This window comes from Heterodontus francisci, chromosome 7 (genome assembly GCF_036365525.1).
Source record: "Heterodontus francisci isolate sHetFra1 chromosome 7, sHetFra1.hap1, whole genome shotgun sequence".
Classification (NCBI taxonomy): Eukaryota; Metazoa; Chordata; class Chondrichthyes; order Heterodontiformes; family Heterodontidae; genus Heterodontus; species Heterodontus francisci.
In genome coordinates, this window is record NC_090377.1 from 12,344,408 (window position 1) to 12,366,692 (window position 22,285).

The 22,285-nt window shown below is 50.4% G+C and overlaps 1 protein-coding gene across 3 annotated transcripts in view; it reads right to left on the bottom strand.

Annotated features, from left to right (window-relative positions):
- dnajb2 (DnaJ heat shock protein family (Hsp40) member B2) overlaps nucleotides 1-22,285 on the bottom strand; it is a 72,884-nt gene that overhangs the window by 19,302 nt on the left and 31,297 nt on the right. For all 3 annotated transcript variants that reach the window (XM_068034802.1, XM_068034801.1, XM_068034800.1), the window contains exons 7-9: nucleotides 17,942-18,047; nucleotides 6,464-6,534; nucleotides 853-1,062 (exon numbers count right to left, since the gene is read on the bottom strand). In XM_068034802.1, the coding sequence (XP_067890903.1) occupies nucleotides 853-1,062; nucleotides 6,464-6,534; nucleotides 17,942-18,047 (387 nt within the window). The remainder of the gene's footprint in view (nucleotides 1-852; nucleotides 1,063-6,463; nucleotides 6,535-17,941; nucleotides 18,048-22,285) is intronic.

Sequence of the window (22,285 nt, forward strand, 5' to 3'; positions counted from 1 at the left end):
CAAAGATTCACGACCTCCTGAGAGAAAAAATTTCTCCTCATCTCTGTCTTAAATTTTTTAAACAGTGACCCCTAGTTCTGGATTCTCCCACAAGGGGAAACATCCTTTTCACATCCACCCTGTCGAGACCCCTCAGGTTCTTATATGTTTCAATCAAGTTGCCACTGCTGATCATGCCTTCAGCTGCCTAGGCTCTGAGCTCTGGAACTCCCTCCCTAAACGTCTCCCCTCTCTCTCCTCCGTTAAGGCACTTCTTAAAATCCTATTCTTTGACCCAGCTTATGGCCACCTCTCCCAATATCGCCTTATGTGGCTCAACGTCATATTTTGTTTGATAACACTCCTGCGAAGCACCTTGGGACATTTTACTATGCTAAAAACGTTACGTTGAGGAGTTATTGTTGAGAATAGTGTGAATTCAGACTAAATCAACGAGACCCTTAAAGTATCAATGACCTGACAATCCCATTTGCTTTCGCCCTTGTTTATATTTCTCAGCTGCTCTTCTAGCTCCTATACTGCTGGGGTGGGGGTAGTGGATGGGGAAATGGTCAACATAAATCAACCACCTAGCAATTGGCACCAACAACGCTCAGCAGAGGAGACATTTCCAGCCCCCCTTTGTCTTCACTGGCTGCTGCTCCGTAGATGCCTGTGGCTCCTTGGCTACGCTTGGTGCCTTTGCCCTGTGCCCACCAACGTTTGTGGTCTTACTTCCACCATCAGCAGGCTTAGCACCCCCTTGCGGCAGGCGGGATTGCGCACTCCTGGCTCCCCTGCCCATCTTGTCCCCATTCGCGGGCGCTCCCCCCTCCACCTCTGTTGTCTTGCTGCGCCTCTTCCCCTGCCCACCTGCTCCATGCCCGCGGGCTTCCATCTCGGAGAGGCTGTAAGCCATGGCCAGCTGCAAGTCCTCATCATCTTCAGAATCGTCATCGTAGCCATAGTACTGATGTGAGGTCCCAGGCAATCGGGCTTGCATCCCATGTGAGGGTTCCCGTTGGTGATCCTGCTGCTCCCGTCGGCTCAGCTCCAGGGCGAGGGCTACCTGGTCTTCTGCACCTGGATGGGATGGACCGACAGTAAATAACAACAACCCACAGTCTGTGGCCCCACCCCAAAGGTCGGGGTATTTTCAATTAGACCCTGACTGACAGTTGGTAACTAGAGGACACAGATTTAAGGTAATTGGTAAAAGAATCAGAGGGGAGGAGATGTGGAGAAGTCTTTTATACATAGCGATTGTTATGATCTGGAACATACTGCCTGAAAGGGGAGTGGAAGCAGATTCAATAATAACTTCCCAAAGGTAATTGTTCATATATTTGAAAAGGAGAAATTTGCAGGGTTATGGGGAAAGAGCCAGGCGAGTGGGACTATATGGATAACTCTTTCAAAGAGTCAGCACAGGCATGATGGGCTGAATGGCCTCCTTCTATGATTCATGCTCATTGACGTGTACAACGTTGGTGCTTATGGAGTACTTGCCCCACTCTGTACCAAAACACATGGTAAAGCCCCCTTAATTCTGGCCAAGCACGCACCTTGACCCTCAACTTCCAACATTCTACCCCAATTACCCCACCCTAGCCATCCTTGCATACTCCCTTTGGTGTGACTGCCATCTTGTGTTGCATTGCTGGGAGTTGTGGGGGTGGGGGGTAGAATCCTGTGCCGTTGTCACATGCATTCTTAACGTCAAAGAGATCAAGGGATATGGGGAGAAAGCAGGAACAGGGTACTGAATTAGACCATCAGCCACGATCTTTTTGAATGGCGGAGCAGGCCCGAATGGCCTACTCCTGCTCCTATTTTCTATGTTTCTGTGCAAACCAAAAAGTGGATTGAAATGGTCAAACTTATTCCTTGTAGGGTCTGAATGGGGAACAAAGATAATATAATTCCATCTATAGACTTGAATTAGAATACAGATCCCAAAGAGAAAAGATGTTTATACAGGTGAATCAATAACTTGCATTTATATAGTGCCTTTAATGTAGTAAAATGTACTAAGGTGCTTTACAGCATGCACAGCAAGCAATAAGGAAGGCAAATGGTATGTTAGCCTTTATTATAAGTGGATTGGAGTAAGGAAGTCTTGCTGCAATTATATAGGACTATGGTGAGACCACAGCTGCCTGCTACCCAATCCGAACCCGACGGGACCCAACGACATGTGTCGGGTTCGGGTCGGGTCCATCTTCCGGGGCCGGCTTTCGGGCTCGGGTCAGGTCGGGCCAAGTCCAGATCGAGCTGGGTCGGGTCGGGCCGGACACACACGGTAAGTATTGAAATTAAAAAACTACCTGAGCTGGGAGTCCGGGACGAAACTGAGTCTGCGCAGCGAGTGAGTGACGTCACTGTGACGTCTCGCGCATACGCTGCAGCTTCTTGCAAGTTCGATGGATGGTCGGGCCGACTAGTGGCGGGTTCGGGTCGGGTCGGATCGGGCTCAGGGCCGCTGTGGTTCGGTCAGGTTCGGGTCGGGTTCTTTTTCCCAACCTAAAGCAGGCCTCTAACCTGGAGTATTGTGTACAGTTTTGGTCTCTTTATCTAAGGGAAGATAGAACTTGCCTTAGAGGGAGTGCAACGAAGGTTCACTAGATTAAATCCTCGGATGCAAGGGCTGTCCTATGCGCAGAAATCGAGTAGAATGGGCCGATATTCTCTGTAGTTGAGAAGAATGAGAGGTGATCTCATTGAAACGTATAACATTCTTAGAGGGCTTGACAGGGTAGATGCTGAGAGGCTGTTTCCCCTGGCTGGAGAGTCTAGAACTAGGGGTCATAATCTCAGGATAAGGGGTCAGCTGATTAGGAATGAGAGGAGGAGAAATATCTTCACTCAAAGGATTGGTTGGGGATCTTGACAATTCTCAACCCCAGTGAGCTGTGGATACCCAGTTTTTGAGTATATTCAAGACATATTGATAGATTTTTAGGTACAAAGGGGAAATATTCAAAGACTCTACTACCACCACCTTTTGAGGAAGAGAGTTCCAAAGACACTCAACCCTCAGAGAAAAGATCTCTCCTCCTCCCTGTCTTAAATGGGTGACCCCTTATTTTTAAATTGTGTCCCCCACTAGTTCTAGCCTCTCCCACAAAGGGAAACATCCTCTCAGCATCCACCCTGTCAAGACCCTTCAAGATCTTATATGTTTCAATCAAGTTGCCTCTTACTCTTCTAAATTCCAGCGGATACAAGCCTAGCCTCTCCAAACTTTCTTCATAAGACAACCCACCCATTCCATGTATTAGTCTAGTAAACCTTCTCTGAATTGCTTCCAACGCATTTACATCCTTATATGGGGATAGGGTGAGAAAGTGGAGCTGAGGTAGAAGTTCAGCCATGATCTTCGTGAATGACGGAACAGGCTTGAGGGGCCAAATGTCTTATGTTCTTATGAATACCTGACAACATTTGACACTGAACCTCATATGGAGATATTAGGACACGTGATCAGAAGCTTGGCCAAAGAGGTAGGTTTTAAGGAGCGTCTTAAAGGAGGAGAGCGAAGTAGAGAGTCAGAGAGGGAATTCCAGCGCTTAGGGCCCAGACACCTGAATGTATAATCTCCAATGGTGGGGCAAAGGAAATGGGAGATGCATGAGGGATGAATACCTGAAACAATCAGGATTGAGGATTCACAATTTAGGTAGAAGTTTGTCCTTACAGGTGTAGGATGGGGAGTGTGGGGAAGCATCACCATACACTAATTAATTTCCTTAATCAAAGGTCTCTGTTCAGTTACTGGAGTATATCCTTCCATCAATCAAAGGAGCCATCACCCTGGAATTGAAGCTTTGTAACAGTTTCCCGTTATGTGATACAGCCTCGTTTATAGTTTTACCGTCAACCAAATTCTATACACACATCTTGTGCTTCGTCTCATACTCCCGCCTGTTTACTACTGTGTCTCCACCTCTGCTGGGTCTAAACCTACCAATGGGGCAGATCATACCCAGCGATGGTGATGGAGGAGACCATGGCTAATGGCTATGATTATGTCAGACTGTTGCTTCAGCACTCTGTGGAACAGCTCTCCCAACTTTGACACCTGTCCCCAGATGTTAAGAAAGATGACATTTCGGGGTCAACTGGACTGAATGTGCCTTTTATTGTGTTCCCATTCGATGCTAGGCCGCAGTCAAGTGATTTGTCCGGTTTTCTTCTGGTTATTCTTTGTGGTGGTTTGCTAGGCCACTTCAAAGGGCAGTTAAATGTCAATCATTTGGCATATGACTGGAATCTCATTTTTTTTTTACTCTTTCATGGGATGTGGGCATCACTGGCTAGGACAGCATTTATTGCCCATCCCTAATTGAGAAGGTGGTGGTGAGCTGTCTTCTTGAACTGTTGCAGTCCATCTGGTGCGGGTACACCCACAGGGCTGTTAGGGAGGGAGTTCCAGGATTTTGACACAGCGACAGTGAAGGAACAGTGAGATAGTTCCAAGTCAGGATGGTGTGTGGCTTGGAGGGGAACTTGCAGGTGGTGGTGTTCCCATGCATCTGCTGCCCTTGTCCTTCTAGGTGGTAGAGGTCACAGGTTTGGAAGGTGCTGTCTAAGGAGCCTTGGTGAGTTGCTGCAGTGCATCTTGTAGATGGCACACACTGCTGCCACTGTACATCGGTGGTGGAAGGAGTGAATGTTGAAGGCGGTGGACGGGGTGCCCAGTCTGGATAAGGATGGCAGGTTTCCATCCGTAAAGCACACTAGTGAACCAGCTGGGTTTTATGAAAGTGGAGCACTGCTGCATGCATCCTCAGATAAGATGTTACACCGAGGCCCCGTCTGCCCTCTCAGAATGACATAATAGATCCCATGGCACACTTTCAAAGAAAAGAGTTTGACTGGAGTCGTACCTAACACAAATAGCTGTGGTTGACAAAGGCCTCTGTCCCAGGACATCACTGCAGGAGTTCCTCAGGGTCGTGTCCCTAGGCCCAACCATCTTGAGCTGCTTCATGAATGACCTTCCTTCAATCATAAGGTTTGAAATTGGGATGTTCACTGATGCTTGCACAATGTTCAGTTCCATTCACAACTCCTCAGATAATGAAACAGTCTGTACTCACATACAGCAAGACCTGGACAACATTCAGGCTTGAGCTGATAACTGGCAAGTAACATTCACACCACACAAATGCCAGGCAATGACCATCTCCAACAAGAGAGAATCTAACCATCTCCCCTTGACATTCAATAGCATTACCGTCACTGAATCTCCCGCCATAGACATCCTGGGGAAGGGGGGGTTACCACTGACCAGAAGTTAACTGGACCAGCCATATAGATACTGCGGCTATAAGAGCAAGTCTGAGGCTGAGAGTTCTGCAATGAGTAACTCACCTCCTGTCTCCCCAAAGCCTGTCCACCATATACAAGATGCACTGCAGCAACTCACCAAGTCTCCTTCGACAGCACCTTCCAAACCCCCGACCTCGACCACCTAGAAGGACAAGGGCAGCAGATGCATGGGAACATCACCACCTGCAAGTTCCCCTCCAAGTCACACACCATCCTGACTTGGAACTATATCACCATTCCCTCACTGTTGCTGGGTCAAAATCCTGGAACTCCCTAACAGCACTGTAGGTGTACCTACCCTACATGGACTGCAGCGGTTCAAGAAGACAGCTCACCACCACCTTCTCAATGGCAACAAATTACCACATCCCACAAGTAAAAAAAAAAGCAGAGGGAGTGATATTAATTGGATAGCTCTTTCAAAGAGCTGGCACAGACACAATGGGCCGAACAGCCTCCTTCTCTGATCATTCTCTGATTCTACGAACATTTTTATAAAACTATCTTCTCACGTAATTTCCTTTGCGACATCTTTCATGGCCTGGCTTACCTGCAGGCCTCAAGTCGGGTGCTTTGCTTGTCCCTCTCCAGGCCACCTTCAAAGTTCAGCCTACACTGGGTTTCCACCTCCTCAGACCAGTTTGACCATTAAGCATAAGCAAAATGGGGGGCACAGCCTACCAACATACTTTTTTTTATTCTTTCATGAGATGTGACATCACTGGCAAGGCCAGCATTTGTTACCCATACCTAATTGCCCTTGAGAAGGTGGGGAGAATTGTTTTTTTTTTTATTTGTTCGTGGAATGTGGGCATCGCTGGCTTGGCCAGCAGTCATTCCCCTTCCCCCTTCCCTAATTGCCCTCTAACACTAGCTGTTTCTATTGAGAATAAACAAGACCAAGGACCGAAAGGAATGGGCAAGGGAAGATCTTCTTTATTTCTAGAAATATAGTTATTCTGGAATCTTGCAAGTAACACTGAACGCCTCTAGTCAAAATTTCTAATCGCTGACGTGTTCTATCCTTCCTGTCTCGTTGCCATTTGCTTCCCACTGATCTCTTCTCTAGTTGCTCCCCAGGATACCCTGCTGCTGCTGTCCAGTTGACTGCGTGCGGCCTAGTCTCTCCTGGCCCTCCTATCTCGCTTACCGTTTACTCGGACTGACTTCAGCTGCCCGTCTTCCTCGATTTCCACCCTCTCTTCACCATTCTCCACAATCCTAGGGGGCAAAAATAAATAGGTTATATTCTGATAAAGAACAATCAAGGTGAGAAAGTGAAAAAACACTCCCAGGGCAGAGTAGGTTAGATACAGAGTAAAGCTCCCTCTACACTGTCCCCCATCAAACACTCCCAGGACAGGTACAGCACAGGGGTTAGATACAGAGTAAAGCCCCCTCTACACTGTCCCCCATCAAACACTCCCAGGACAGGTACAGCACAGGGGTTAGATACAGAGTAAAGCTCCCTCTACAAAAAAAATAAAACAGGGTTATTGAGACTTTCTCTCTGTCTATGTTCTGCCCTCGGTGACATTGAAAGGTTACCAAAAAAAACGAGAAAAAAAAAAACGGGGTTAGATACAGAGTAAAGCTCCCTCTACACTGTCCCCATCAAACACTCCCAGGGCAGGTACAGCACTGGGATCGGCTGGGCAATTTGTGAAGCACTTCCTGCCAGCAATAAGGGAGAGCAGCTGCACCTGGAGTGGAGAGAGCAGAGTGGAGTAACTGCAGAGTGGAGACAGCTGCATTTATTGTGGAACTTTTGCAAGACTAAGAAGACCTGCAAGTCATTTTGGAGAGGTGGGTGTTGGAGCACCAGAGAACTGTTGGTTGTTTGGACTGTTGGGGGAGGGAGGAGGCACCAGAAGATCCAGGCTGCCAAATTCTATAGGGAGCCCTTGTATTTATCTGCCATCCTGCACAAAAGGGGCTCCCTCCCCACCCCCAACTCTGTGGCTCGGGACAGCTGGAGCTGAAGACTATCTTTATATGACAGCAGAAAAGGGAGAGAACCGGGCGGCTCTAGCTGACCCAGGCCAAGAGCCCTCCCCTAACTGGAAGACTGGACTGTAGACTCTGCAGCAAGGTGCTCCAACCACCAACTGAACTGTAATATCCTCGCAGCTGTTCTCTCCCTTCCATCACTCGGCCGCCTATCCTCTTCTCTCCTTGTCCTTTTCAGCCCTATACTCCTCTACTCCCATCCTCCCCACCCCATCATATTGCTTGAGTTAAAGAGGAAACTGTTGTGTGCTTTGTTTCTTGGGAATGGGCGTAGCTCTGCAACCCCATGGAAAGCCCCTCTTCGCCGGTGGCGAGGCCTGCCCACACATATGCTGCTGCAGCTGCACCTGTTGCCCCGTCACCGTTTGCATTAATAACATCGAAGCATGGGGTCAAGAGCTACGTCCACCCAAACATGTCATAAAGGCAATGGCCGAGGTTGTCGGCCCTTCGGCCATTGTTGCTGCCTCAAAAATGTACGGGAAGGCGGTGCTTTTCCTGAAGACCGAGCGGGCGGTGTCCCTGGCTCTGAGCAAGTGGCTCACCGTGGGTGGGACCTTTCTGCCAGTGGACCCCCTGGAGGCCACTACGCAAAAGGTCATTCTATCGAATGTCCCACCCTTAATTCCTGGTGAGCTCCTCCTTCCCCACCTGCACCATCTGGGGGAGGTAAAGACGGGGCTCACCCCAGTCCCGCTCGGTCTTCGGGAGAACAGCCTCCGGCATGTGTACTCCTTCCGCGCCAGCTATTCATGCAGCTGGCGCGGGAGGAGGTCTTAGAGGGCCATTTCAATGTAGAATTCCAGGGGACGGCCTACCGCGTCTTCTGGACCTTGGACGGGGCACGGTGCCATGTCTGCAAGGGGGTGGGGCATGTTCGTAAGAACTGCCCCAACCTCCCCGCTGCCAACTCCAGCTCAGCAGCCCAGGGTGGCGCCGCTGCACCTCCTCCCACCCCACTACACCTCTACCAGACACCATTCAATTAGTTCCAGAGGCTGTGATCTTCACGGCCTGCGGCGGGGTGGGGAGTGCCCGTCCAGGTGGAAGGAAGGCGCGGAGGAAAAATAAATATCAAGAGACACGTCCCCTGAACACATTGACACGACCCGAGCCTGAGCTCAGCCCAAGGCCCGAACTCGGGGAGCCCACGCCCCAGGGCTGGGCTCAGGCCCAGGGTGACTTAAAAAAAAAGAGTGCGGAGGCGGAGGCCTCTGATGGCATGGAGGTCTCTGAGCCTCCGCGACCAACAGGGAAAAAGAGGAGAAGGCACCCCTCCACAAAAGTAACACAGGGCCATGATGTGCAGGGCCCATCTGTTGGAGGGGAGCCATCTCCTGTTTCGGGTCCCCATGTTCCCCCTGCCACCACCATCATCAAGGCTGCAAAGTCCAGGCAGGAGCTCCCTAACCCTCAGGATGGAGGGGAGGGGAAGGCCCCTGTACATGAGGCCCCTCCTGAAGGAGTAAGTGGGGCCCTGCTTCCCCACCTGGTGGGGGAGCCTGGGAACGCCGCCCTTTCTGCCACTGCCACTGGGTTGGGTGCCCTGAGTGGAGGGGAGGGCGAGGCCCCAAAGGGTCGGCCCTCCCAGCCGGAGTCCACCACCAACCAGGAGCCACCCGACCCGGTTATAAGGGAAAATGCTGCCCCATCTGCTGGGCCTGTGGGTGCTGGCGGAGCGGGAGATGGCCTCCTCTCTCCGCCTCCGGTCACGGCTCTGGCTGGATTTACGGAGTCGGGAACTTCCGTCTTCCCTGGACCACTCATTGGCCTGGGGACGGAGGTGGAAGGGGGTCCTGAACCGCTGGCGCCCACAGGTTCTAGTTTCACAGTAGAACCCAGAGAGGACTCCTCCGCCATCGATCCTGGGGGTGGGATTGTGACGGAGGTGGGACCAGCTGGCGCGGCCAGGACGTCCGCACCACAGTGTGTGGTGGGCGTGTTGGTCGCTGGCGGTGACGACCCGGAGGAGGACGGGGACTCGGTGTGAGGCAAGGAGGACGACCTTGATTCCATCGCCAGTGAGGTGGTGGAGTCCCTCGGCCTCCCACCAAGTCTCCTCTCATCCCCACGGGATTTCCGCGATAAAGTTCAGCTGGCCCTCGGCCGTTGGTTGAGTCTGCCGCGAATCATCCAGTCCGTCTGTGCCGCCCTCAAGAAAGCGGGCAAGGGTGCGGGCATGAAACTGGTTGAGAGGCGCCGGTTTAATGCATTCCTCAATGGGTTGCTGGGGGAGTGGAAGGCCAGGTGCACTTCCACTCCCTCCTCACAGTGAGGTGTTGGTGACGGGTTTTAAGTACCTTTGACATGAAGATAACCATAGCCAGCTTCAACATCAATGACAGCAGGGGGTCTCACCGCAGATTTCACAATCTCTCAGTCCTCAGGGAAGGGAGATACGCGGTGAGCTTTCTGCAGGAAACCCACACCGTTCCAGGAGATGAAGCCACCTGGCTCCTGGAGTAGCAGGGTGGGATCTACATGAGTCATCTCACCCCTATTTCTTGTTGGCCCTAACTTTTCAGCCGGAGATCTTGGGGGTCAAGGAGCTAGTGCCGGGCCGCTTGTTCCACCTTGCCGTTCGCCTGGGTATCGTGCCGCTCCACTTTGTGAACATGTACAGGCCCAGGCCAGGTGCGTTGCAAGCGCGCTTCTTTGAAGAAGTGTCCGCTCTCTTGAGCTCCATCGGTAGCGGCAAGTGCATCATCCTCGGGGGGGATTTTAACTGTACCCTCGAGGTGGGGTATCGCTCCAGTCCCCAGCGCGGCCAAGCGTCGGTGGAGAAGTTGAGGGGACTGATCAGCTCCCTTAACTTAGTGGACATCTGGTGGAATCTCCATCCCGCCTCCAGCACCTTCACGTGGAGGTCTGGAGGAGGAGGGTTCCAAATCGACCGCCTCCACTTTTCGCAGGCGTGCGTCTCCCGCGTCCCAGTGGCTTCCATGCGGCTGGTGCCGTGCTCGGACCACCACCTGGTGTGGGCGGAGTTCACTCCGCTCCGCCGCGGGGTCTGCGTACTGGCACTTTAACCACCGGCTGCTGGAGGACTCGTTCCGTCAATTCTGTGCCGACTGGAGAAGGAAGGGGGGCTCCCCTTCATGAGGCTATGGTGGGATGTGGGCAAGACGTCCACATCTTCTGTCAGGAGTACGCGAAGGGGCCAACCAAGAGGCGGGAAGCCGAGATCGGGCGCCTGGAGAGGGAGGTGCTCGACTTGGAGTCCCGCCTCGGTCATGCCGTCACGTACCCGGCCCTGTGGCAGGCGTATAAAGAGAAGGGCACGCTGAGGGACCTGCAGCTCATAGAGTCCCGAGGTGCGTACATGAGGTCGTGGATCCAGATCCTGGAAGATTTGGACCGCGCCTCACCCTTCTTCTACTCGCTGGAAAAATGGCGGGGGTTCCGTAAGCAGCTCGTTGAGCTGCTGGCCGACGACGGATCCTCCATCACGGATCCGGAGGGAATGGGCCTCCTGGTCCGTACTTATTACAGTGCGTTGTTCTCTCCAGATCCGTCCAGCGAGGACGCGCGCAGAGTTTTGTGGGAGGACCTGCCGCAGGTCAGCCCGGAGGGCATCGAAGGATGAGAGGCTCCACCAGCTCTCGAGGGGCAAATCCCCGGTGCTGGATGGGCTGACCATGGAGTTCCCCGGCGTTCTGGAATGTCCTGGGGGATGATTACGCACAGCTCCTGGGGGAAAGCCTGGCGACCGGGAAGATGCCACTCTCGTGGCACAGGGTGGTCATCATCCTGCTGCCGAAGAGGGGCGATCTCCGCCTGCTTAAAAACTGGCGTCCGGTCTCCCTCCTCAGCACGGATTATAAGATCTTTGCCCAGGCTCCGTGTTGGCCCATATGATCCACCCCGACCAGTCCTACACGGTCCCGGGCCGGTCCATCCAGGACAACATCCACCTGGTCTGGGACCTGATCCATCTTTCCCAGAGGACTGGTCTGTCGGTCGCCTTTCTCTCCCTCGATCAGGAGAAGGCGTTCGACAGGGTGGATCACGAATACCTTTTCGGAACTCTGTGTGCTTTCGGTCTCGGGCCGCATCTTGTAGCCCGGGTCCGACTTTTATATGCCGCCACAGAGTGTCTGGTCAAAGTTAACGAGTCCTTGACGGCGCCCCTTCACTTTGGGATAGGAGTGCGTCAGGGATGCTCCATGACCGGACAATTGTACACCATCTGTGTGGAGCCGTTCCTGTGCCTGCTTCACAGGAGGTTGAGGGGATTGGCTCTGCGTGGGCCGGCCATGCGGGTCGTCCTCTCAGCTTACGCCGATGACGTGCTCCTCGCAGTCACAGATCCCGTTGAATTGCGGAGGATGCGCGACTGCCAGCAGACCTATTCTGCCGCGTCCTCCGCGAGGATCAATTGGGAGAAATATTCCGGACTCCTGGTGGGTCAGTGGTGGGTGGACTACCTGCCGGAGGAGTTGACACCTTTTGCGTGGAGCACCTGTGGCTATCCCCCTCTCTAACAAGTATACCATTTTGGATACTGTTGGGGGGAATGGCCTATCAGGGGAAAACAGCAGCAGCCAGAGCAGTGGCACCATGGCTGGCACTGTTGTTCAGCAGGGAGGGACAAAGCGCAGAAGAGCAATAGTTATAGGGGACTCTATAGTCAGGGGCACAGATAGGCGCTTCTGTGGACGTGAAAGAGCCTCCAGGATGGTATGTTGCCTCCCTGGTGCCAGGGTCAAGGATGTCTCTGAACGGACAGAGGGCATTCTGAAGGGGGAGGGTGAACAGCCAGACATTGTGGTACACATCAGTACCAATGACATAGGCAGGAAGAGTGACGAGGTCCTGCAAGGGGAGTTTAGGGAGTTAGGTAGAAAGTTAAAAGACAGGACCTCTAGGGCTGTAATCGGGATTACTCCCTGAGCCACGTGCCAGTGAGGCTAGAAACAGGAGGATAGTGCAGCTAAACACGTGGCTGAACAGCTGGTGTAGAAGGGAGGGTTTCAGATATCTGGACCATTGGGATCTCTTCAGGGACAGATGGGACTTGTACAAGAAGGACGGGTTGCATCTAAACTGGAGGGGCACAAATATCCTGGCTGCGAGGTTTGCTAGCGTCACTCAGGAGGGTTTAAACTAGTGTGGCAGCGGGGTGGGAACCAGAGCAGTAGGACAGCTAGTGAAATAAATGAGGGGGAACTAGTAAATGAGAGGAAGAGCAGGCAGGGAGATGTTGCGGAGCACAGCGGGACTGGTGGTCTGAAGTGCATTTGTTTCAATGCGAGAAGTATAACAGTTAAGGCAGATGAACTTAGAGCTTGGATTAGTACTTGGAACTATGATGTTGTTGCTATTACAGAGACTTTGTTGAGGGAAGGACAGGATTGGCAGCTAAATGTTCCAGGATTTAGAAGCTTCAGGTGGGATAGAGGGGGATGTAAAAGGGGTGGGGGAGTTGCATTACTTGTTCAGGAGAATATCACAACTGTACTGCGGGAGGACACCTCGGATGGGTCATGCAGTGAGGCAATATGGGTGGAGCTCAGGAATAGGAAGGGTGCAGTCACGATGTTGGGGGTTTTCTACAGGCCTCCCAGCAGCCAGCGGGAGGTAGAGGAGCAGATATGTAGACAGATTTTGGAAAGATGTAAACGTAACAGGGATGTAGTGGTGGGTGATTTTAACTTGCCCAATATTGACTGGGACTCACTTAGTGCGAGGGGCTTAGATGGGGCAGAATTTGTAAGGAGCATCCAGGAGGGCTTCTTGAAACAATATGTAGATAGTCCAACTTGGGATGGGGCCGTACTGGACCTGGTATTGGGGAATGAGCCCGGCCAGGTGGTCGAAGTTTCAGCAGGGGAGCATTTCGAGAACAGTGACCATAATTCCATAAGTTTTAAGATACTTGTGGATAAGGATAAGAGTAGTCCTCGGGTGAAGGTGCTAAATTGGGGGAAGGCTAATTATAACAATATTAGGCAGGAACTGAAGAATTTAGATTGGGGGCGGCTGTTTGAGGGTAAATCAACATCAGACATGTGGGAGTCTTTCAAATGTCAGTTGATCAGAATCCAGGACCAGCATGTACCGGTGAGGAAGAAGGATAAGTTTGGCAAGTTTTGGGAACCTTGGATAACGAGGGATATTGTGAGCCGAGTCAAAAAGAAAAAGGAAGCATTCGTAAGGGCTGGAAGGCTAGGAACAGACGAAGCCCTTGAATATAAAGACAGTCGGAAGGAACTTAAGCAAGGAGTCAGGAGGGCTAAAAGGGGTCATGAAAAGTCATTGGCAAACAGGATTAAGGATAATCCCAAGGCTTTTTATACATATATAAAGAGCAAGAGGGTAACTAGGGAAAAGGTTCGCCCGCTCAAGGACAGAGAAGGGAATCTATGTGTGGAGCCATAGGAAATGGGGGAGGTACTAAATGAGTACTTTGCATCAGTATTCACCAAAGAGACTTGGTGGATGATGAGCCTAGGGAAGGGAGTGCAGATAGTCTCAGTCATCTCATTATCAAAAAGGAGGAGGTGTTGGGTGTCGCAAAGCATTAAGGTAGATAAGTCCCCAGGGCCTGATGGGATCTACCCCAGAATACTGAGGGAGGCAAGGGAAGAAATTGCTGGGGCCTTGACAGAAATCTTTGCATCCTCATTGGCTTCAGGTGAGGTCCCAGAGGACTGGAGAATAGCCAATGTTGTTCCTTTGTTTAAGAAGGCTGGCAAGGATAATCCAGGAAATTATTGGCCGGTGAGCCTTACATCAGTGGTAGGGAAATTATTAGACAGGATTCTTCGGGACAGGATTTACTCCCATTTGGAAACAAACAAACTTATTAGCGAGAGGCAGCATGGTTTTGTGAAGGGGAGGTCGTGTCTCACTAATTTGAGTTTTCTGAGGAAGTGACGAAGATGATTGATGAAGGAAGGGCAGTGGATGTTATCTATATGGACTTCAGTAAAGCCTTTGACAAGGTACCTCATGGCAGACTGGTACAAAAGGTGATGTCACACCGGATCAGAGGTGAGCCGGCAAGATGGATACAGAACTGGCTCAGTCATAGAAGACAGAGGGTAGCAGTGGAAGGGTGCTTTTCTGAATGGAGGGATGTGACTAGTGGTGTTCCGCAGGGATCAGTGCTGGGACATTTGCTCTTTGTAGTATATATAAATGATTTGGAGGAAAATGTAGCTGGTCTGATTAGTAAGTTTGTGGATGACACAAAGGTTGGTGGAGTTGCGGATAGTGATGAGGATTGTCAGAGGATACAGCAGGATACAGATCGGTTGGAGACTTGGGCGGAGAAATGGCAGATGGAGTTTAATCTGGACAAATGTGAGGTAATGCATTTTGGAAGATCTAATGCAGGTGGGAAGTATACAGTAAATGGCAGAACCCTTAGGAGTATCGACAGGCAGAGAGATCTGGGCGTACAGGTCCACAGGTCACTGAAAGTGGCAACGCAGGTGGATAAGGTAATCAAGAAGGCATACGGCATGCTTGCCTTCATCGGTCGGGGCATAGAGTATAAAAATTGGCAAGTCATGCTGCAGCTGTACAGAACTTTAGTTAGGCCACACTTGGAATATTGCGTGCAGTTCTGGTCGCCACACTACCAGAAGGACGTGGAGGCTTTGGAGAGGGTACAGAAGAGGTTTACCAGGATGTTGCCTGGTCTGGAGGGCATTAGCTATGAGGAGAGGTTGGATAAACTCGGATTGTTTTCACTGGAACGACGGAGGTGGAGGGGCGACATGATAGAGGTTTACAAAGTTATGAGCGGCATGGACAGAGTGGATAGTCAGAAGCTTTTTCCCAGGGTGGAAGAGTCAGTTACTAGGGGACATAGGTTTATGGTGAGAGGGGCAAAGTTTAGAGGGGATGTGTGAGGCAAGTTCTTTACACAGAGGGTGGTGAGTGCCTGGAACTTGCTGCCGGGGGAGATGGTGGAAGCAGGTACGATAATGACGTTTAAGAGGCATCTTGACAAATACATGAATAGGATGGGAATAGAGGGATACAGTCCCCATAAGTGCAGTAGGTTTTAGTTTAGGCAGGCATCAAGATCGGCGGAGGCTTGGAGGGCCGAATGGCCTGTTCCTGTGCTATACTGTACTTTGTTCACCACGCACCTCCTCTATCTGGGAGTCCACCTTAGCCCCGCTGAGGAAGCCTGGCCGGCAAACTGGCAGGAGTTGGAGGCAAAAGTCACCACTCGGCTGGGGTGCTGGACAGGACTGCTCAGAGTGCTTTCCTACAGAGGCCGAACGCTGGTCATAAACCAACTGGTGGCCTCCATGCTGTGGTACCAGTTGGTCACTTTGGCCCCGCCCCCTGCATTTGCCACCAAGATCCAGAAGAAACTCGTCGACTTCTTCTGGGGCAAGAGGAAACACTGGGTCTCTGCCGCGGTCCTGAGTCTCCCGATCGAGGAGGGCGGCCAGTCGCTGGTGTGCCTGCGCACCCAGGCTGCGACTCTCCGCCTTCGGACCCTGCAGAGATACCTGTACGTCGAGCGTCCTCCCAGATGGTGTGCGCTGGCGACGTATTTTTTCCGCCAGTGTCACTGCCTTCAAGACGACATGCAGCTCCTGGCGGAGTCCGTTAGCTGCGCCTCTCTGAGGGAGTTGCCTGTCTTTTACCGGGATCTATTCCGAATCTGGAACATGGTCACCTCCAGTCAGTGAGCTCCCCCGCCGGTGGAGGAGAGCGCCTCGGCTGTCTAGGCGGCCGACTCCGGGGATGGACCGGCGGGCGGAGGAGTCGCCAAAACCCCCGGGACGCCCCTCACGGCGGGTGGTGAGGGGGCTTGGGAGTGCGGAACGCTCATCGGACCAAGGCCCCGAAACCCTCCTCGGGAGTCGGTCCCGCACAACCCGAGCCGCCTCTCAGAAATGCCCTCCGTGCCATTCCAATCAGGGTGGAGGGATTTCCTGTACGGGCTACTCCTGCACACTCTCCACTTCCTCGCCCTCGTCAGCTGGCCGGACACGCCCTGGCGGTCCGCGTTGCCATCTGGCGGCGAGGGGAAACCCCGATGGAGGTCTCTGTACGCAGGAGTCCTCCCCCTTTACATCGGGGACCTGGCATGGAGGTTGCTGCACAGAGCAGTCCCGTGCAATAGACTTTTAAGCAGGTTCACGGACTCCCAGGCCTCCTGTACTTTCTGCGGCCTGGACGCGTCCGTGTTTCACATATATACGGAGTGTGCGAGGTTGTAGCCCGAGTATTTGAAGGAACTGCTCCTCAAGTTCTAGCTGCACTTCAGTCCCACGCTCCTGATCTTTGGGCACCCGGTGCAGAGGGGCTTGGGCCGGGAGGAGGATCTCCTCGTCGGTCTGCTCCTGGGCTTGGCCAAGGTGGCAATTCACAGGTCCAGATTGCGGGCCGTCGAGGGGGGGGGGTCCATCCACCCTGATTGCCTGCCCCTCTTCCGTGGTTACGTTCGCGCCCGGGTGTCCCTGGAGAAGCAGCATGCGGTGTTCGCCGGCACGCTTGAGGCCCTCCGCGACCGGTGGGCACCGCAGGAACTGGAGTGCATCATCGACGCCGAGCATGGCATTTTAATTTTAGTTTTGGTTTATTTATCTGTTTTAATAAAGTTATTTTTGTAAATATGTTTTTAAAGGGGGCCGGAGGAATAAAGGCCCCCTCGACATGAAAAAAAAGAGTAAAGCTCAGTCCACACTCATTTGAGTCAAAAGGTTGAGAGTTCGGTTCCCACTCCAGAAACCAGTGTACATTATCCAGGCTGACACTCCCAATGGTGTACTGAGAGAGTGCTGCACTGTCTGAGGTGCCGTTTTTTGGATGAGATGTTAACTGAGGCCCCATCTGCCCTCTCAGGTGGAAGATCCATGGCACTATTACAAAGAGGAGCAATGGAATATTCCCCTGTGTCCTGTCCAATATTTGCCCCTCAACCAACATCACTGAAAGAGATCAACTGGTTGTTAACTCACTGCTGTTTGTTGGAGCTTGCTATGTGCAAATTGGCTCTGTGTTTCCTAAATTACAACAGTGACTATACTTCAAAAGTAGTTCATTGACTGTAAAGTGCTTTGGGATGCCCTGATAACATGAAAGATACTACATAAATTTCTTTCTTTACACTGTTATCAGCTGGAACACAGACTGTGAATGAAGGGCCTCACAATCCTTTTGACCTTCCAAGTTCTAAGTAGGAGGTGCCAGAAATTTTACCATAGGGCTAATTGGCTTCTGGCAGCCAAATATTCATTGTAAAGTCACCTTTCGAGCCTTCAACGTCCCTCTTCCTACCATTGTGAACAGAATTCTCCAAGTTCCATGGATTCAATGGGCTGAATGGCCTCCTTCTGTGCCGTAAATGATTTTATGTAAATGTCTCTATGTTCACGCGCTAATAGGGAACGTGAGCTGGGATTGGATCGTCATAAGACAGGTTAGCTGTACCCTACTGATGATGTGTTGCTGCAATTGTAATGCTCATTAGCAAACCCCCCCTGCACCTCCCACTCCACTGCTCCACTCTGTTCCCCACCAGAAGTAGAATAAGAACAGAGTCCAGCCTTTCTGTTAACACAACTGTACCAGCTAGGACTGCCAACGTGACAATACAGGTGGCAATTATTGCAACTCTCTGCATCTCCTCCCAGTTACTCACTTTCTGGTGGTGATGAGTTTTCCATTAACGAGCTTCGTGGAGGTTGATACCGATCGGAAACTCCCCAGTCCACTCCCTCCGACATTTGCAGAAAACGACGAGAAGTCTGTCGACGGTCAAGTGCATTTGTTAGAGTTCAGAATTGGAGAGAGAGTTCAAATAATAAAAAAGTGAAGACTCATAGACAGCTCAACAATGAGCAGAATATAAGAACAGGAGGAGGCCACTCAGCCCCTTCAGCCCGTCCTGCTATTCAATAAGATGCAGATCAGCCATGATGTCAACTCCAGCTGCACACCATGGTTCCTTAACCCGTAATACTCTTACCCAACAACTATCAACTTGACCTGCCTGGCTCTAATTTTAATGTCCCCTTGTCCTGGACTTGCCCTACCAGAGGAAATAGTTATTCTCAATCATCTTAAATACCTCAATTAGATCATCCCTTTATTCGAGGGAATCCAAACCATGTTTATGGCATGCAATCTGTCCTCATAATTTAACCCTTTTAACCCCAGTATTGTTCTGGTGAAACTGTGCTACACCCCCTCACAGGCCAATATATCCTTCCCAAGGTGCCCTGCCAGAACTGAACACAGTTCAGGGTGTGGTCTAAACAGAACTTTAAATAATTGTGGCATAATTTCCACCTCTTTGTACTCGAGATGTTTGTTCCCTGCTCCATACCAGTTTTCTTTTTTTAATTTATTTTTATTTAGAGATACAGCACTGAAACAGGCCCTTCGGCCCACCGAGTCTGTGCCGACCAACAACCACCCATTTATACAAATCCTACAGTAATCCCATATTCCCTATCACCTCCCTCCACTAGGGGCAATTTACAACGGCCAATTTACCTATCACCTGCAAGTCTTTTGGATGTTGGTCTCAATTCCCTAAGATTCAGGAAAGGAAAACAGCTAGAGATTCCACTCCTGACTGCCAAACAATCTGCTGGAAAGGCGTGCTTTAATACAGATTAAGAGTCACTTTATCTTGATGTCTCGCCTGACTAATGGTCTACAAGCACTCAGTGCCTAGAGTCACGTGCCAATGTAATGCAATCTGGGCAAGGTACCAGAGAATGGCTGCTGTCTCTGGAACTATGTATCAGTGTGTTAGTAGACGAGAGTGGAAACTGCAGGAATTAAACTGTTCTTATTCCATTGAATTACATTACATAGAATATACAGCATAGAAGCAGCATTTATGCAGCTCACAAACCTCCTTCCACTCCTCATCGTCTAACTCTATCAGCATGACTTTCTTCCTTTCTCACTCATGTGTTGACCTAGCTTCTCTTAAATGTATCAATGCCATGCGCCACAACTACTCCTGTGGCAACAAGTTCCTTTCTGGGTAAAGAAGTTTTTTTTCACCTCTTTCAGACACTTGTAGTGAAAGTGTGAGTGAGCGAGCTAGAAAGAGCCTCAAACTATTTAATCTTTTCCGATAGCTGCAATCTCTCAGTTCTGGTACCATGATTTTCTGTACGGGCCGTGCCCAACCGAACAAGCTTTAAACTTGCGTCAAAGCCATTTAGCACAGATAAAGGTTATAAGCAACAGTAAGATACAATTCTTATCTTGTCACAGTCAGAGAGGCTGAATTCAAGAACAGGGACCATGTCAATTATAACAAGGGGGCCTTAGAGAAGGTGCAGTAGAGATTTACTAGAATGGTAGTCCTCAACCGAGGATTCCCCCCCCCCAACTGTGGTTGACAGGGCCCTCAACCGTATCCAGCCCATTTCCCGCACCTCTGCCCTCACCCCTTCCCCTCCCTCCCAGAACTGCGACAGGGTTCCCCTTGTCCTCACTTTCCACCCCACCAGCCTCCACATCCAAAGGATCATCTCTGCCATGTCCAGTGTGATGCCACTACCAAACGCATCTTCCCCTCCCTTCCCGTCAGCATTCCGAAGGGATCGTTCCCTCTGCGACACCCTCATCCACTTTTCCATTACCCCCACCACCTCATCCCCTTCCCGTGGCACCTTTCCCTGCAATCGCAGGAGGTGTAATACCTCCCCATTTACCTCTTCTCTCCTCACTATCCAAGGCCCCAAACACTCCTTTCAGGTGAAGCAGCGATTTACTTGTACTTCTTTCAATGTAGTATACTGTATTCGCTGCTCACAATGTGGTCTCCTCTACAATGGGGAGACCAAATGCCGATTGGGTGATCGCTTTGCAGAGCACCTCCACTCAGTCCGAAAGCATGACCGTGAGCTTCCAGTTGCTGGCCATTTCAACACTCCCCCCTGCTCTCATGTTCACATCTCTGTCCTGGGATTGCTGCAGTGTTCCAGCGAACATCAACGCAAGCTCGAGGAACAGCATCTCATTTACCGATTAGGCACACTACAGCCTGCCGGACTGAACATCGAGTTCAATAATTTCAGAGCATGACGGGCCCCCCATTTTAATTTTATTTTTAGTTATTTTTTTCTTTTTTATTTGTTTATTTTATTTTAGTTTGTTTCTACTGTGCCTACCCACTGTTTTTTTTCATATTTGTTCTTGGGTCCAGGGCAGTTCATTTTTCTGTCAATTAACATCCTCTCTATACTAACGCTTTGTCTTTCAATACACCATTAACATACCATTTTACCTTTGCTCCATGACCTTCTGGTCAGTTATTCTCTGTGACCTTGTCCTATCAACACCTTGTCTTTTGTTATCTCTTGCCCCACCCCCACTTTATTTGCTTAAAACCTATTACATTTCTAATATTTGTCAGTTCTGATGAAGGGTCACTGACCTGAAACGTTAACTCTGCTTCTCTCTCCACAGATGCTGTCAGACCTGCTGAGTTTTTCCAGCATTTCTTGTTTTTATTTCAGATTTCCAGCATCTGCAGTATTTTGCTTTTATTTTACTCGAATGGTACCAGGGATGAGGGACTTCAGTTATTTGGAGAGACTGGAGAAGCTGGGATTGTTCTCCTTAGAGCAGAGAAGGTTAGAGGGAGATTTAATGGCAGCATTTGAAATTCATGAAGGTTTTTGGTCAATGTTCCCTCTAAGCTTCACGGGTGCATGATCACAAAATGTACCTCGCAGTGCAAACAGGCTGCGCACCAATGATCTCTTTAAGACGCACATATTTGCAGCCCTGCAACAATATTAAAGGGACCATGCAGTTCAATAAACAGGCTGTGCACAACAAAGAAAAGTTTAGTTTGGATAGTGTAGATAGTGTCATGTTAGGTTCCCACCTGCCAGGAATGAGGCACATTAATTTTATCATGAACATTGATTTTAAACTGTTGATGGAGTGAAATGACTTTTAAACAGATCAGCCATGACTGGAAAATTCATTTGCATATTAACAGACAGTGCTTGCAAGGACAAAGGGGCTATTCCCTGACACATTCAACCTGCAAGGGACCTGGATCACCATGTATTGTGTGCAAGAGAAGCATTCCAGAAACTGCGAAGGTGATTCAATCCAGGACTGGTTAGACCAGCAGGTCACATGACTAACATGGCTGTTCCAGGGTCTTTTGAACTAGTCACAGAAAGTTTGAACTCAAAAAGACTGTTTGCTCCTGGACTGAGAAGATCTCTCCTGTCTGCTCCCATCTCTTTCTCACAAGCCTCTGAATCCACTGAAGACACATGAACCCCAAGAGAGAAAAGTCTCCTACAGCGAACAAGGTTTAAGAAGAATACTGGGCCCCAACGAAAAGCAAGATCTAGCTACAATCAAGGATTCTACAGTTAGCTTGAAGAACCATAAAGAAAAACTCCTCAGATACTGCCTCAAAATTTTCCACTTTATTTATCTTCTGTTTTCTGTCTCTATTTGGGGCGGAACAGTAGCGCAGTGGTTAGCACCGCAGCCTCACAGCTCCAGTGACCCGGGTTCGGTTCTGGGTACTGCCTGTGTGGAGTTTGCAAGTTCTCACTGTGGCCGTGTGGGTTTCCGCTGGGTGCTCCAGTTTCCTCCCACTGCCAAAGACTTGCAGGTTGATAGGTAAATTGGTCATTGTAAATTGCCCCTAGTGTAGGTAGGAGAATGGTAGGGAATATGGGATTAATGTAGGAGGGGATGTGGTAGGGAATATGGGATAAATGTAGGATTAGTATAAATGGGTGGTTGATGGTCAGCACAGACTCAGTGGGCCGAAGGGCCTGTTTCAGTGCTGTATTTCTCTATGACTATGACTCTATTTGCATGTGTGTATCACGTTTGCATGCTAGCGTGGGCACATCGTGTATCCGTAGACGTCAACCGCATTAGAGTTTTCAAGTTTAATAAATTTCGACTTTTCTTCTTTAAACCTAAGAAAACCTGTTTGAGCTGGGGGGTTTTTTGCCTTATCATTGGAAGCGGTGAA